This window comes from Takifugu rubripes, chromosome 9 (genome assembly GCF_901000725.2).
Source record: "Takifugu rubripes chromosome 9, fTakRub1.2, whole genome shotgun sequence".
In the NCBI taxonomy this organism is placed as follows: Eukaryota; Metazoa; Chordata; class Actinopteri; order Tetraodontiformes; family Tetraodontidae; genus Takifugu; species Takifugu rubripes.
In genome coordinates this window covers 13,783,210-13,797,866 of record NC_042293.1, presented here as the reverse complement: position 1 = coordinate 13,797,866, position 14,657 = coordinate 13,783,210, and the positions used below count along the sequence as shown (strand labels likewise).

At 44.5% G+C, this 14,657-nt stretch overlaps 4 protein-coding genes across 6 annotated transcripts; 3 read left to right on the top strand and 1 right to left on the bottom strand.

Annotated features, from left to right (window-relative positions):
• Positions 1 to 64: 64 nt before the first annotated feature.
• On the top strand, positions 65 to 1,614 carry tmem258 (transmembrane protein 258). The gene is made up of 4 exons (XM_029841767.1): positions 65 to 180; positions 465 to 574; positions 1,199 to 1,327; positions 1,412 to 1,614. The coding sequence occupies exons 1-3, from the start codon at positions 178 to 180 to the stop codon at positions 1,323 to 1,325; spliced, it is 240 nt and encodes a 79-aa protein (XP_029697627.1). The 5' UTR covers positions 65 to 177; the 3' UTR covers positions 1,326 to 1,327; positions 1,412 to 1,614.
• tmem138 (transmembrane protein 138) lies at positions 1,199 to 3,582 on the bottom strand. Of its 2 annotated transcripts, XM_029841764.1 has the most exons (6): positions 3,371 to 3,582; positions 2,945 to 3,001; positions 2,830 to 2,874; positions 2,522 to 2,693; positions 2,240 to 2,315; positions 1,199 to 2,153 (listed from the first exon to the last, which is right to left on the bottom strand). In XM_029841764.1, the coding sequence occupies exons 1-6, from the start codon at positions 3,565 to 3,567 to the stop codon at positions 2,041 to 2,043; spliced, it is 660 nt and encodes a 219-aa protein (XP_029697624.1). In that variant the 5' UTR covers positions 3,568 to 3,582; the 3' UTR covers positions 1,199 to 2,040. The 2 variants fall into 2 exon arrangements, with proteins under 2 accessions (XP_029697624.1, XP_003967736.1); XM_003967687.3 differs by having other exon boundaries at positions 2,830 to 3,001; positions 3,371 to 3,493.
• On the top strand, positions 3,067 to 11,505 carry cracr2b (calcium release activated channel regulator 2B). Of its 2 annotated transcripts, none has more exons than XM_011607574.2 (19): positions 3,067 to 3,111; positions 5,004 to 5,282; positions 5,362 to 5,473; positions 5,552 to 5,699; positions 6,337 to 6,483; positions 6,572 to 6,662; positions 6,751 to 6,843; positions 6,915 to 7,102; positions 7,607 to 7,678; positions 7,786 to 7,840; positions 8,394 to 8,467; positions 8,546 to 8,639; positions 8,719 to 8,851; positions 8,922 to 9,003; positions 9,113 to 9,227; positions 9,493 to 9,594; positions 9,670 to 9,746; positions 10,619 to 11,176; positions 11,369 to 11,505. In XM_011607574.2, exons 1-18 carry the CDS (start codon positions 3,082 to 3,084, stop codon positions 10,701 to 10,703), a joined length of 1,977 nt encoding a protein of 658 aa, XP_011605876.2. In that variant the 5' UTR covers positions 3,067 to 3,081; the 3' UTR covers positions 10,704 to 11,176; positions 11,369 to 11,505. The 2 variants fall into 2 exon arrangements, with proteins under 2 accessions (XP_011605876.2, XP_029697594.1); XM_029841734.1 differs by lacking the exon at positions 3,067 to 3,111 and adding an exon at positions 3,711 to 3,821.
• cd151 (CD151 molecule) lies at positions 11,378 to 14,640 on the top strand. Its single transcript, XM_029841760.1, has 9 exons — positions 11,378 to 11,521; positions 11,767 to 11,848; positions 12,397 to 12,588; positions 13,063 to 13,137; positions 13,422 to 13,442; positions 13,728 to 13,832; positions 13,905 to 14,054; positions 14,138 to 14,224; positions 14,336 to 14,640. Exons 2-9 carry the CDS (start codon positions 11,768 to 11,770, stop codon positions 14,393 to 14,395), a joined length of 771 nt encoding a protein of 256 aa, XP_029697620.1. The 5' UTR covers positions 11,378 to 11,521; position 11,767; the 3' UTR covers positions 14,396 to 14,640.
• The last annotated feature ends 17 nt before the right edge of the window (positions 14,641 to 14,657 follow it).

The window sequence follows — 14,657 nt, the reverse complement described above, 5'->3', positions numbered from 1 at the left end:
AATCTGGTTCCAAAAAGCGACATTGAAACAATTTACGAGGAGATGTAGCCTGAGAAGTCAAGCTTCGCAAACTAAATCTCCTCTCACGTGATCTGTTACGTCACAATTAGATCCGGAAATCAGTACGTGGCCTTTTTGTCTTGGACAGAAGAAGCTGGAGACTCGCATTACTATAGAATGGTAAGATTATTCAGTTTTATCTTTTATTCTTGGAGTTTATAATAGTCAATACTATTTTGTCATCCAAATATGTTATTGATAGGTTTTCTTTCTCTGCATGTGCATCATTTTTGGAATATATTCATTCGCTAGACATGGGCTAGCACAGAACATTAGCCTCTCATGTCAAATCCACAGATTGATTTGGACTTTCTGGGGACACAATCAAGCAAAGACTCGGTCTTGGGAATGAATCACTTAACTGACTTAAGTTTATCCCCGATTTGTCTTTGCTTTGACTGCAGGAGCTCGAGGCAATGACGAGATATACCAGCCCGGTGAACCCGGCTGTGTTCCCCCACCTGACTGTCGTCCTGCTGGCCATCGGCATGTTCTTCACCGCCTGGTTTTTTGTGTATCCTTCCCTACTTGTTCGACACAACCTTCTTTTTGTGGTTTGAACCGCGTTGTTCATATGAAATTACATCACTGCAGCGCCCAGTGGAGCTGGAAGATGGTAATGATTTGCCAGGATATTGTGCTGCTGCAAACTCCAAAGTAGGTAAAATATATAGCGGCTGATGTGAGTCTTATTAAACGTTTAACTTTCATACATGCTGTTTTTATCGGGTGTCGTTGTTTGCAGCAGATTATTGAAGATCTGCGGATTCCTGATGGAGATCCACATTTTAGATATTGTGTTTTATCTCTGACCTTAACTTTCCTCTTTCTGATAGTGGTTTTTAAAAAGAGCCCAGTACATCATTGGAAAAATATTTGCGAAGTAAATACGAATTAAGTGTGAATAATGCGCAGGACTGTTATAAAACATATTGACCATTCAAATATGACAAACAAGCAAAATCAAAAGAAACCGATGAGGGCAAATATGTTTTCCCAACACTGTTTGGTTACTCCAATGGCTGAAATTCTAAAACCACAGCAAGAAATTCCCAAACAGTCACTGCTGGAGTGTTGCCGAAGGCACTAACCCGCTGTTGATTCTGTTCATATTTGCTAACCCTTAACTCGTCATCAGCTATGAGGTGACATCAACAAAATACACTAGAGATGTGTACAAAGAGCTCCTGATCTCCCTCGTGGCTTCGCTTTTCATGGGATTTGGTGTGCTGTTCCTCTTACTTTGGGTTGGCATCTATGTATGAAGGTACGTTTAAAAACTTGTCATTAGCTCTTTTCAGCACTTAAACTTTGGCACTTGTTAACCACATTTTCCCCTTTTTTTGGATAGTTTTGGCTGTTGAAAGGAGTCATTCTGTTGGAACCAAGAACATCAGACGGCACAGGCTGGTTGAGATTGGACTGCACTGACATTATGGGATCATATGGACTCTGGTTGTCTTTTCAAGTAAAGAAGATTTATACAACTCCTGTTGTCTGTTTGTTAACCTGAGATTTTCAGTGGCTGTTTATTAAATGTTTATTACTGTTTTAACAAGAGACTAAAAGTTAACTGCATCTCAGCCAGTCAGGGGTTTGAGATTAGACAGATATTTAGGGGCTGTGGTCTATTCATGGTCTGTCTTTTTTGGGGTTTTTTTTTTTTATGAGTGACACCTAAAACCACAATCCCCGATTAATCTGCATGGTAAAAATAGAGCAGTCGGCTTCGCCTAATGTCCGAGATAATGCCTAGATGCTCGGTAATAAAGGATTACACGTGGATTAGAGTCAGGTTATTCAATAAGAAAAGTGGTAACCACTGAATTTTTTAGCTGAAATTGGCTTCATGAATTAAAACAATGTAAACAGCATATAAAGTAAAAAAAGAAAACAACAGATAAAAGAAATAATCTTCTTTGCTGTAATCCCAGCAGCAGTAACATTGATCAAACTAGTGGCCTTTCTTCGCAGCCCATCTCACTGGCGAGCCCTGGTGAAGGCGTCGTGCAACCACCTGGAGTCCTCGTATAGCCTGGGGTCTCCCATATATAAAGCTGTGCGCTTGTATAAATAGTAATACAGCACTGCCGCTGGAAACAGAAGCCACAGATGGTAAACAGTAAGGATTGCAGCTGGACTAATGTCAAATGTAGCCTTGGAGATGTCCACCAATTACCTGTTCTCTGGAAAACAAAAAGGGACAGGAGGCCATCTGTCCAAACGAAACGGTTTGAATCGAGCCATCGGAGGTTCTAAAAGAGAAAAGACGGGATCACAACTGCGTTTAGGAATGGATGTGGTCAGTATTTAACTGAGCTACACACTATTGCGCAGACTCCAAATAAAACGCACTGCCAAGCAGGTCGGGACATACAAGAGCTCTGATCGGGTGTTAACAAAATAAAACCGGGTTTTATTTGCGCTGGGTTGGCATAAAGGTGCCCGTGACGTTGCCTACCAGCACCCAGCAGTGGAAACAGATGCTGAGGGTCAGGTAAACGGCTGAAGCCATGAGCAGAGCCCTGAACCTCTCCAGCAGCAGGAACACAAGGCCGACCTGGAAGACGTAGGTGTTGAACATCATCAGTAGAATGATGATCGCGTTGAATAAGATGGCTAAATCCTGGATGCTGGAAGCACAAAGTCAGTTTTATGTTAGCCATCCACTCGGAACGGGGCTTGCAACACCAATGCCGAGAAAGATACGCGTTATATGCGTTTTCTGATGTAATTACAGCTGAAGCACTAGAAAAAAGGTGCTCTTACATGAACAGCACTAGTTGGATGACGGGCTCTTCTCTCAGCAGTTCACTGAAGGAGTTGACAAAGAGGTCAAAGGCCAGCAGCGTCAGCTGGATCAGGAGCACCAGGGAATAGTTACCGGTCTGAAGCATCTTCAGGGACTGGTTTTACAAACCCTGATCCCTTTACCGTCCATCTACGATAAGAGAGTTCCGACAGGTTAAACGTGGACAGTAGAAGAAAATCATGCACATCATAGGAGATAACTAGTCATCAATGCTCCGTTATCCAGTCTTGGATTACGCGGTAATTTTACACACGGAAACACAAACATCACGCTACCCTGCATCTCTTTCTAATCTCTCCTTGGATTGATCAAGCGTTCTATTGTAAAGTCTGAGGATAATCCCGCACACTTGTGATACAGTTGCCACTGATTTGTTTTACCTCTTCTTTGAGATTATTTTGTTCTTTTTTTACTTGTAGCAACTAAGAGTTGACGCCAGCTACGCATGTACTGACAAACAAAGGCCACGCAAATGCTAATTAGCTTGTTTATACTTACTTGAAAAGCACAAAAATAAGAACGAAAACCCAAGAATGGAGGCTAAAACGCGTAAGTTTGTTCGGCCATGCTACCAGCTTCCACCGTCCATTGCTGCTTTTCAGCGGCAGCACAGATTTCCATGGTAACGTCCACTTTACCGTAATGGTAGAGATATAGGCCCAACAAATATCTAATGAAACAACACTAACGATCATATATATAATCACGATTGTTTTTCTTACGTCATAGTTGTATATTGACTCTTATTTGACCTATGGTTTGCAGGAAAAGGCTGTTTTGCGGTACTGAGAAGAATAAATAAATTCTGGTTGTTAGTCTGCAACAAGCATGACGGTAATGTTCCACGGCACGCGATTCCGACGCCACCCAGAGGCAAAAGCTCGCGCTTCTGTTACTGTTACTGTGACGTGACCTGCGCTTGTGATCACCTGTGTGTCGCGCGCCGGAGGTGAGTGAACACAAGTTTCTTCAGTTCTGGGAACGATCACTAAACTCTAATTTTCGGTTTATATTCCACATTTGACAGCCGGCAACCGCAAGTGTGACAATAATTTACCTTTAGGTGGTTTTTACTGTTCCATCGCGGTCCAACAACTGTCCACCTTTTCTTAACTTTTGAATCAGGTTGGTTGCAAGTTGCGCTGCGTTCCTGTTAATTTTTGGTGGAAAGTCTCAAACCTAGCGAGCTGTTACTACTAAACCCGCAGTGTTGTCACGTTGTTTTCAAGCAGTTGTGCTTTTTAACGCGTGTAGTCCTGTCGGTTATGATGACCCGAGGTATGATTGATGTATCGAGGGAGTTTTTCAGGTGTCCCGATCGTATCGCGTCTTACTGATGTAAACCACTAATGCACCGCACAGCTGGTTGTTTGACCTTTTAAAGACAGGTTTGACAGTTCTAAACTTTAAATGTTTGCACACAGCTTGTGCCAAATTGATATCAGCATATATAGGTCAAGGGGTTCACATCTTCAACTATTATCAGTCTATAATTTATTGGTTTTATGCCTGTTGTGACATCATGACTGGAGAGATATGGAGAGGCAATATTTCATTTTGGTGTAATGCAGCTCGCAAACGTCATCTAATGACTTTAAAACGTCCCTTTCCTGAATTGATTTTGAAACATCACAAAACACCAGTCAGCACCATGCCTGGTTGGCATCTATATCTCATATTTGGAATCACTGTTTTTCACAGTATTTCTAGCTTTATGTATTGAGTTACCTCTCCTTTACATCCCTCCTCCAAGAGCATACAGTGAATTGTCCCACATGACACACGATCCGGTTCCGTATCCACTGCACATCCTGGTCAACAGTGATCCAACGTGCTTGCACAGACAACTTTATTTCAGTTTACACCCAAGTAAACAGTGACGTGGATGTGCGGCACCAAGTGAAAAGGGTTTATTATAATTCCATCAGAGGGCCTTCAGGAAGCTGTTATGTAATCTCACTCAATGTTTAACAACTGGATCGCAGCAGCTGTAGATAGCGTGCACACTCACAGCTTCGCTTGCTCCAAATACCTGTAGTTTAGTCATTTCACAGCATCACTCAGGACAAAGCGTGCGATCGATTCTGCAGTCTCTAAATATGTTACTGAAATGGAAGTTTCCTTTCTAAAGGGCACCAGCTCTCCTCCCTGTGCAGCAATGTCCAAGTGGCTTAACGACGGGGAAGTGCTCGTGGGTCAAGGCAGCGGTGAGGCCGTACCTGTGAGCCCCAGGCTGCGGAGCATCCCTCATGGCAGCCCCATGCCAGGCCGGACGCGCAGCCCTCTGGCTTCACCCAGATCTAAAGAGGCGGCGTCGAGCCCACAAGCTGAGGTCATGGGCAAGGCCAAAGAGCTGTTTGTGCTTTGTGACAAAGAGAGCAAGGGCTTCATCACGAAGCGAGATATGCAGGTGAGCGGCCGGTGCGGCTGAATTAAGCATCAGCATTAGCATTGATATAGCTTTGAACCGTCTCTCCGTCTGTGGTCAGAGGCTACAGGGCGAGTTGCCACTTTCCCCCGAACAGCTGGAGGAGGTTTTTGAGAGTCTGGACCGCCGGAGCAACGGATTTCTGACGCCCGTTGAATTCAACACGGGGCTTGGTGAGCACAGTTTCAGGTTTTAGTTTAGTTAGCAGGTGGAAGGTGCTGCTCTTTCTGACATGTGAGTCTGTGCTGCAGGTGAGCTGGTGGGACTGGAGGACACCGCTGATCTGAGTCAAAACCAACCAGAGGAGGAGGTCAATGGGCTGGACCTGTCCGAGGACCCCACTGTGGTTAGAGTTGTAAATGTCTTGACGGAACTGGGAGGGGACAAACACTTCAAAGAGTAAGGTCACTGTTCGAATTTTGTCTAGCAAATGTAGAGTAATCTATGCACAGATACCGGCTTATTGCACCTACCTAAACAAATAAAGGCAGTTAGACCCTGGGAAATATTTTATCCACTGGCACACTTCACTGTTATAAAAGATGGAAGTTGTCCTCTCATTTGATTTGATTTGTATTTGTATTTGTATTTGTAACAGTTGCACCAACATATTCAGTTAAGCAGAAAGGAACACATTTAGTAAATTTATGGGAAATATCTAATCATAATTAGCACCAAGAAGTTCCCTGAGATGGACTATGACCTGGCTAGGCTGTGTTCCTTCCTCTAGACTGGTATCTGGCTCCAACCCCAGTAACATGGATCAGGCATAACTGGTGGTTAAGGGATGTTTGGGTGGCCGTGGCAACTTATAATTGAACTGCTACAACTTTATCCTCTTGGCACACACTCACCTTGTACAAGAGTAAACTAATAATGTATCTTAAAAAAATGGAATTAATTCAGTTACAATTACACCATCCATCCCATTTTAAAACTCAACTGCGTTTGTATTTGTGTGTGTGTGTGTGTGTGTGTGTGTGTGTGTGTGTGTGTGTGTTTACATGTGCATGCGTGCATCTATGCCTGTTTCCAGTCAGCGGGAGTTCATTTCTCTGTGGTACGAGCTCCAGAAAGACAGACCAGAGCTGCTCAGTGCTCTGGAAGGCATCCTGATCCATGCGGTGTCCCAGTTACAGGACTGCATCCGAGAGAGGGACAGCCTGGAACAAGCATTACGAAGGTCCTTCTCCCTCCAGGCTGTGCAACCATGTAATGACAAAGCCGAGTTCTGCCATAGTTACTCCTCTGTTTTCTGTGTTCTGTTGCAGAAGGGAAAGTGAACACGACCAGATGGTTCGGTCCATATATGAAGATATGGAAAGCCAAATTCGAGAGGAGAGAGAGAAACGCTCGGCTCAGGTACGGACGTGTGTTGATTTCATGGTTTTTGGCCGTGAACAAAAACGATGATCTTTACAGCGTTTGAACAATTCATTTTGAATTGAAGGAAAGCATCAGACAAAAACAGAGAGGGGAACTTGAGGAGGTGCTGAGGATCCGGGATCAAGATTTGGAGAACACCCTGAGCAAACAGAAAGAGGTAGGCGTCCGAATACTGCTGCGTTGTATTTTTAAAGTTTAATGAGTAACCGTGCTTTTCCCTTTCCTAAGCTGGAGTCCAGAATCCAGCAGCTGAGTGCGGAACAGGCAAACATCAAGGCGCACAATGTGCAGCTCCGCAGCCTCAACGTGCAGCTGCAGGAGCAGGTGGAGCACAGCACAGAGCAGCTGCAGGCTGCTCTGGCTCAGCTCGGCACGCTGCAGCACAGCGCCGACCTGGAGCAAATGGACAGACAGAGGTGAGAAGCAAAGACAGAAAACCGGCGAGCAGTCGTGTGTGGCGTTGTGTTTGAGTAAGACGGCGAGCTTGCCTTATACACACACGTCAGACAGGTTTGAAGAGCCGCTCATTAGCATGTTTGCTTTTTTTTGGGGTTGTCTATAAAAGGATGCTAAAAGAGATAAAGACAACATATTAAGCAAATACACCATCCCCAGTGGTGCACAGTTATGAAGTTTAAACAAGCTCAAAGTCAATTTTACTCCCAGGCGTGATGGTTGATGTTGCCTACGGCAATAGGGAAGTTTAAATTTACTTCAGGTGCCAGTTTGGGTTCAGCGTCTTGCTCCATGCCACTTAGAATGCTGGGTGCAGATTTCCAAACCACAGGCCCGTCCAGCACCGGGGACAAGTTCTGTGGTACCCAAGTAGAGAATCTGCTGCTCAGAACCAGGCCGCAGCCACATTCATCCTGATGGAGGAACAGGTGGATTTTCAGCCATCTTTGTTTGCTTCACTGCAGGAATGTGATGCGTGTGTCTCGGAACATCCAGAAAGAGAAGGAAAGCTTGTTGAGACAGCTGGAGCTATTACGGTAACCACAGCTGGAATCAGTTCCCACCTCTGTGTTGGACACAGCCGGTGAATCCTGGGGATTTTTGCCAATCCTGATTTCCCTTTTTCTCTTTTTTTCTGCATCAGGGATATGAACAGGAGGCTGCGGGATGAGAAAGATGCCCAAGAGTCACAGAAGAGGGTTAGTCACAATCACTCTGTCCTTCCTCATCTTCCAATAAATTACTACCTCAGTGAAGACCTTTGTTCCCCCTGGACGCCGAAGATTTACCCAACCTGAAGCGAGTCCTTCAGATCCCAGCCCTGGACAGTGATTGTGTGGGCACATGTCGATGTTTGGTTCTACACTGATCTTTTGTCAATGTTATCGATGGTGTGTGAAGGTTTTTCTTGCTTCTCTTTTTAACATGAACAATGTTCTCTGCTGAAGACATGGTCAGTGAAATTAAGCACTTGATTTTGTACATTATTGAGTCCTGTAAACCCCAAAGAGTGTTTTATGTTTATCAATGACACTGTACTGTCCATAGTACGATTTTTGCAAATGCCATCTGAAGTGGGTCCATCATCTACCTCAAATAAAGCCCTTTGTCACAATTCTTAAAGGAGACTCTACATGTGGCTTCTTTTTGGAAAAACATCGGAGAAAGTTTGTGCCATTTTTCGTCCGTGTGTAGCTTTTAAAACCTAATGTCTAATTCCTTTTGCCTCACTTTCTACATGAACACTTTTAGACTCCAAAAGTGACTTTGCAGAAGCAGGGGTCAGTCATAGGTAGCTACATGCCCCAAGAAAAGCCACTGCAAAGGTTTGTGTCCCCCACTGCAGCCATGTGGTGCGGTTTGTGCGATGACACGGCTGATTTGTGTGCTCTTTGTTTCTGAAGACAGCTGAGCTCATCTGAGGAGTTGGAGCAAACTAAGGAGCCAAATCTGTCGGGTAGAGTCGGCTGTGACCAAACCGAACAGGTGCAAACTCAGGTGGGGAGCGTTTACAACCCCGGGACGACCGCCGGGCGCTTCAGAAGTGATGAACTGCACGTTCTTGTCCGACCTGCAGAAAACGAGCCCTCAGACGGGGCCTCAGCGAGTGTTCAAAGTGGTTTTCCTGGGAAACTCGGGAGTGGGTAAAACCTCCTTCATCCACCGCTCCTGCACAGGAGAGCTGCGGAGGAAGCTGAGTGCCACAGTCGGTGAGCTTTGCTTCCACTCTGACTCCGTTACCGACGCGACAGAGACGCATAAACGTGTGCAACCCGGCAGGGATAGACTTCCAGATGAAGACCTTAACCGTGGGCTCCGCCACCGTCACTCTGCAGCTTTGGGACACAGCAGGCCAGGAGAGGTCAGGCCACTCTCACAAGGGTGCATTTATGTTTTTACTCCCGTGTTTTTAGCCTTTTACGTTTGCTGTGTATTCTTAGCAAACACTCCACAATGCTCCGTGTCTTCAGGTTCTGCAGCATCACCGAGCAGTACTACCGTAAAGCGGACGGCATCCTCGCCATGTACGACCTAACTCAGTCCGCCTCCTTCGCCGCCGTCAGAGGGTGGATGCACTCTGTGAAGGTGAGCGGGCAAAGACCAGGTGGACGTTTTGGATGGAAAGCAAAACATGCAAAACAGTTTGTCTCCATTTGAATAAACCAGCAGCTAAATACAGTGTTGTAAAATGCCCAAAACCCATATTCAGTACTTTCACTTTCACTAATACCAGATTACTTTGGTAAACAAATGCTGGTGGAATGAAAGTCAGAAGTTCTCTCAATGAACTAGGTCGATTTATGCTGACCACTTCTCTTCATCACTGGGGTTTTGTAACCTTCTCTCCCAGGAGAAGGCATGTGATGGAGCGGTACTGGTGCTGCTGGCTAATAAACTGGACAGGGCAGACCGAAGACAGGTGGCGGCGTCAGAGGGGCAGGGGCTTGCAAAGGTGCAGCACATTTGAATAATCAAATTGCGCTCGGCAGTGATTTACAAACAGCTCTGAACTTTGTGGTTTATGCAGCAACACCAGGCGTTGTTTTATGAGTGCAGTGCCAGAAATGGCTGCAACATTGAGGAGGTCATGACAGAGCTCGCCAGGTATGACCCTTTTGATTGCTGGTGCCAATCACATGCGACGCAACAGCAGTGTGTTGAAATTTAGGAAGGAAATGCTTTTATTTTGTAATTCCTGCTGTTCTCACCTTCTGGCTACTCTATAAAACTGCAGCAAATAAGCTTCAGATTGTACCGTTATTTTCAAGGTGAATTATACAGATTGTATAAGCTGAGATGCATTTAGTGGTAAGATATTTATATAAATACGGGTGCCATATTGTTCAGCTTCTATCCAATGACTTTACCACTATAATGTTCCTCATCTTCTTAACTGCTTTATGCCTTTGGGGTCGCGGGGAGGGTACACAATGGCCTAAGTTCGTTGCAGGGCCATATATGGGCATTTCTGGGTTTGGTGCCTTGCTCAAAGGTACCTTGGCAGTGCTCTGAAGGTGTTCTGCCCCTACAACCAGAACACCTTCCATGTTTTGCCTTCACTGGGGCTCGAACCCCTCTGCTTCTCAGCCCAGCCCCCAACAGGCTGAGCTATCACCGCCCTTAATGTAAGAGTTTAAATTGTCAGTGCTAGATTTTAATTACATCTACAACAATGAAGCTCAGGACTGGAACTACCGGTACTCTATTTTGGTTGGCAACAGCCACCGTAAGTCCTCAGACACATAAAGAGGTTGAGAGCAGCTATTCAAATGTTTTACTATCCAGTAATAATGGAAATCGTTTCTAAAGGCAGAGCAACTTAAAACAGTATCTCATTATTCAGCAACAGTATTCAGTATCTCATTATTGTAGATTTCAGTCCCTGTTATATCGACGGTTTGCAAGAGACCAACCAGCAACATGAGCCCTTTTTATTTTAATTTTTTTTAAATTTCGTGTTTTCCTCTCCATCTCAGCACATTAGTGACTCGGCATGACCGACAGTGTGAAGCTGTCCTTTCACTGACGACGGACACTGACAAAAAGAGCTGCTGCGTCTGAAGAGAAGGTGATGATGACGACGACGATGATGAAGGGCACCAGGGGTTGTTTGGTGCAACGGTTGGGTCACAGTTCACCCAGCAAACTGCCATTTTAGTTCCACGTGTATGTTTTCTTTTCATGTACCGCTACATATGATCAATAAACTGTATTCTGAGGAATACTCTGCTGTCAGAATCTTTGCCCGATTTCTTACAGACTGCATTGACCTTCATAGTTCCAGCAGGGCTGGTTCTTGTGTGTGCGTGTGAATCCAGCTGGGGGCAGCCATGTCTTCTGCAGAGCTGCCGGAGCCGCCTGTTGTGCCAAAAGAGGAGAGACTTTACTTTGGTGGGAGGCTCGAGACCAGGCGTCGGCCCAGGACTGCGTCAAGGTTAACCTTGAGAGACGGCCGCGCACTGACACTGGCGTTGGAGTGACCCGGGGAGACGTTTCGCTAAACTGACGACATCCTTCTGGGCCCAAACTTAAAGGTAAGAGTGTTTTAGTCTCCCCGGAGAGCAAATGTTCCATGACAGGGGAAGTTAAAAATAACTCCTGGTGGTTGGGAGGAGGGGGTTTGTTTGGTTGGACAGTCGTGTTTGCAGTGTTTCTGTCCTGCCCCTGTGTACAACAATGCAGTAATTGACTCTTTACTCTTATTTACTGTTTCTCACGATACTCAGTCAAACCTCCAGAGGAAGAGAGTTGAGCTCAGGTCAGGATAAAATAGACAACCTGTTGAAAGGAGGGTTATGTTCTGTGTGACTGGAGCGTGAGGAGATCAGGTTGAGTTGGGACACCTATATCCGTCTGCTGCGGGGCACGCGACACCACCGGTAAAGTTGCTTCTCCCAACAACGGCACATTTCCTCTGTGAGCTGTTGCTTTCCTGATTTCTGTTGTCAGCAGTCACCAAAATCAAACTTTAGCCAAACGCTGACTTTGCTGCATGTTGAGGTGTCATCTTGCAGTGCTCCAAAGTGCTGGAGGTCCGAGCGTTCTGGGTTCCGTCTTCCCCAACTGGCGGTTCGCTCTGATCTCCGCACCGCCCACACTGACACAAGAGCATTTTTCATTTCAGAATGGAGGCTCGAGCTCAAAAGAACACCTGTGGGACTATTTGTCTGAAATATCTTATTTTTCTATTCAACATTATTTTCTGGGTAAGTTGGAAGAGCACAAAAAGACATTTATTTAATCAAAAGAACACTTCTCACAGGAGTGGACTAATATGTTTAATCTATTATTGGGGGCTTTCTGTTGACACATAATGTGTCAGCATTTCTGGAACATTCAGAATTGTAGAAATGGTAAAAAAATGATTAAAAGTCTAAAATTTCTTCTTCTTCGGTAATAAACGCACTGAGAAAATCAAAGTGCTGTAAATTACAATACATTTGGAAAATTTACCATCTTGGATCACATCTCATTTGAACATGTTTCTAATTCTTAGAATAACACAGAAACCACGATTCAGCAATTCTAAAAAGCGATGACTATTCATCAGTTAAACTGTGATCTCATTTTAGCAGAAATCTGTAAATAAAGACCAGGGCGAAACCTCTTTACATGTTGCCTCAATGTTGAAGTTATAGCATTTTCCTCCAAAATGTGGAGGAGCTGAAACAATAGGATTGTAACAACTATAAATAGCTCAAAAAAGTCAAAAAAGAAATCAGTGCATCTGGTTTGAGTTGGGTTGTTCTCTCAGTTGGCAGGAGGGGCTGTTCTGGCCGTGGGGGTGTGGACTCTGGTGGAAAAGAGCGACTACATCACTCTACTGTCCTCCAGCTTCTACTCGGCCTCCGCTTACATCCTGATCGCCGCCGGCGCCATCGTCATAGCGACCGGGATTATTGGCTGCTGTGCCACGCTGAGGGAGAAGAAGAGTCTTTTGATTGTGGTAAAATGGATCAGCTACACCTGTGACCGGGTTCCTCGCTGAGCCAGTTTAATTGCTGCAGGACAGACACCTTTAAATTCCTGTTTATACCCACAGCTCGCGTTATCTGTTAATCCCAGATGATCCCCTGTTGTCGGTTGTCTGCCCTCGGTGCGGCTCATTATGTCAGAGAAGCTGCAGGACATCGTCAGTGGTTCAGATTTAGATTTGGCTCATGCAGGAGGAATGAACGGCATCACAAGCTGCTCGGCCTGCAGAGCGTGTGTCAGACACACGGACGCTGTCAGTGGAAATGATACAAGCAAAACTGGATGATTTGCATGGCGTTGTGGTTATTTCTGTACCCCACAGGCTTTGTAAACAATAACATTATCCCACTATAAGACGTTATTTGCTCCAGTATATCCTTGCTGTGTTTTATTGGTATTTATATTTTATTTTGTTGTTGATTCAGCTCTTATTTTCCCTCTCCAGTATTTGTGCTTGTTGCTCTGTATTTTCCTGCTGGAGATCATTGCCGGGGTGCTGGCCTACATTACCTACCAAGAGGTGACCAAGTACTTTTTATATGAATTTGGGTCTTTTTCAGTCATGTGACCAAGGAGTCATAACTCCCTTATTCTCTCAAACACAGATCTTTCATTCCAAAGTGTGCTTTTCCTTTTCCATCCTGCATCAGTTCTATTTAAACCGTCTCTCCCTCAGTAAAATGCTGCAGCTGCTGCAGGATTTGTTGTGATATCCTCTCTGCCTGCTGCCCTCTGCCTTCTTATCCTTTATACTGTTTTCACACTCTTCTCATATCTCTCTTTCTCCTCTTTTCCTGACTCCAGTGTTTCCCTTTCTGCTACCAGGTAATGCACTAATCTAATATAAACTGGTCTATTTTCAGACTGCCTTTAAGAACTCGAGCAACAATAAAACAATGACATTTTGACAAGTAAAAGAATGTTTAGAAAAAAAATACAGAGTGAAGTCGGGAGATTTGTGCTCATATGTTTTAGGTGAGGAATAGATTTTTTGCACAGGTGTGGTGGAATGTTTCTGGGAATGAAAGGCTTATTTTTTATTGATGGGGAGGCTTGCAGATGATGTGCTTTTCCTGAACCATCTCTGAAATGTTCCTGCTGTTCGTGCAGCTGGATGAGGACCTGAGGCAGAACCTCAAGACGACCATGCAGCAGAAATACCGTCACCCAGGAGAGGAGAAGGTCACCGAGGCTGTGGACAAACTTCAGCAGGAGGTGCGGCAGTAAAGCAACAGCTTATTTCTAAAGGCACCATTTAAAAAGCTCAACAGTTGTTTATTTGTTCAGTTCAAATGTTGCGGCAGTCACAATTACTCCGACTGGGCCGACAGCGTGTGGATCCAGCAGAACAAACGGGTGGTTCCTGACAGTTGCTGCAAAACCCAGATCGCCCTCTGCGGCCAAAGAGGCCATCCCTCCAATATCTACAAAGTGGAGGTATGTAGAGTTAGTTATGTGGCTGCCTTTTAGTAAATGATATTGATTTATTGTTAATGCTGTTGCTTTTCTCCTGCTCCTAGGGAGGGTGCATCATGAAATTAGAGGAATTCATCCTAACCCAGCTGTATATCCTCGGTGCAGTGGGTATTGGGATTGCATTTCTGCAGGTAAAACACAGACCACTAAACAAAATCCAAGTTCAAAATAAGATTCAAAATTCTACGTGTAACATGTAGAATTTTCTCTCTAACCATTGCGTTATTTATTTTGCTTTTTAGCTTCTGGGGATGATGTTCACTTGCTGTCTTTATCGGAATTTGGAAGAAGATCCTTACTGATTCCTGAATTTTATATATATATAAAAGGCACATAGATTCTTAATAGTTTAAACAAGTTATTTAGACAGATGCATTACCTATTACAAATATGTATTCATGCAATTACAATAACTTACAATGTAGCTGCTGGGCAGCACCGTTTTTCTGTTATATCGTGCCTTAAATAGCTATAAAACTTGTGTATCAGTATGTGCCATATATAAGTTTTATTCAACTAATAAAGATGCAATCAACCTGTCTGTTAATTTTTTAACCTTGAATT

Excerpts from the sequence above, each read along its gene's own strand:
- cracr2b (XM_011607574.2), top strand. The coding sequence starts at position 3,082 with ATGCTCCGTTATCCAGTCTTGGATTACGCG. Across the intron at positions 5,700-6,336 it reads GGGGACAAACACTTCAAAGA|TCAGCGGGAGTTCATTTCTC; the intron begins GTAAGGTCACTG and ends GCCTGTTTCCAG. Across the intron at positions 9,747-10,618 it reads GTCATGACAGAGCTCGCCAG|CACATTAGTGACTCGGCATG; the intron begins GTATGACCCTTT and ends TCTCCATCTCAG.
- tmem138 (XM_029841764.1), bottom strand. The coding sequence starts at position 3,567 with ATGATCGTTAGTGTTGTTTCATTAGATATTTGTTGGGCCTATATCTCT. Across the intron at positions 2,316-2,521 it reads GTTTCCACTGCTGGGTGCTG|AACCTCCGATGGCTCGATTC; the intron begins GTAGGCAACGTC and ends TTTCTCTTTTAG. Across the intron at positions 2,154-2,239 it reads TTTTGTTTTCCAGAGAACAG|CGGCAGTGCTGTATTACTAT; the intron begins GTAATTGGTGGA and ends TTCTGTTTCCAG.
- cd151 (XM_029841760.1), top strand. The coding sequence starts at position 11,768 with ATGGAGGCTCGAGCTCAAAAGAACACCTGTGGGACTATTTGTCTGAAA. Across the intron at positions 12,589-13,062 it reads AGAAGAGTCTTTTGATTGTG|TATTTGTGCTTGTTGCTCTG; the intron begins GTAAAATGGATC and ends TTCCCTCTCCAG. Across the intron at positions 13,138-13,421 it reads CCTACATTACCTACCAAGAG|TGTTTCCCTTTCTGCTACCA; the intron begins GTGACCAAGTAC and ends TCCTGACTCCAG.
- tmem258 (XM_029841767.1), top strand. Across the intron at positions 575-1,198 it reads TTCACCGCCTGGTTTTTTGT|CTATGAGGTGACATCAACAA; the intron begins GTATCCTTCCCT and ends ACTCGTCATCAG.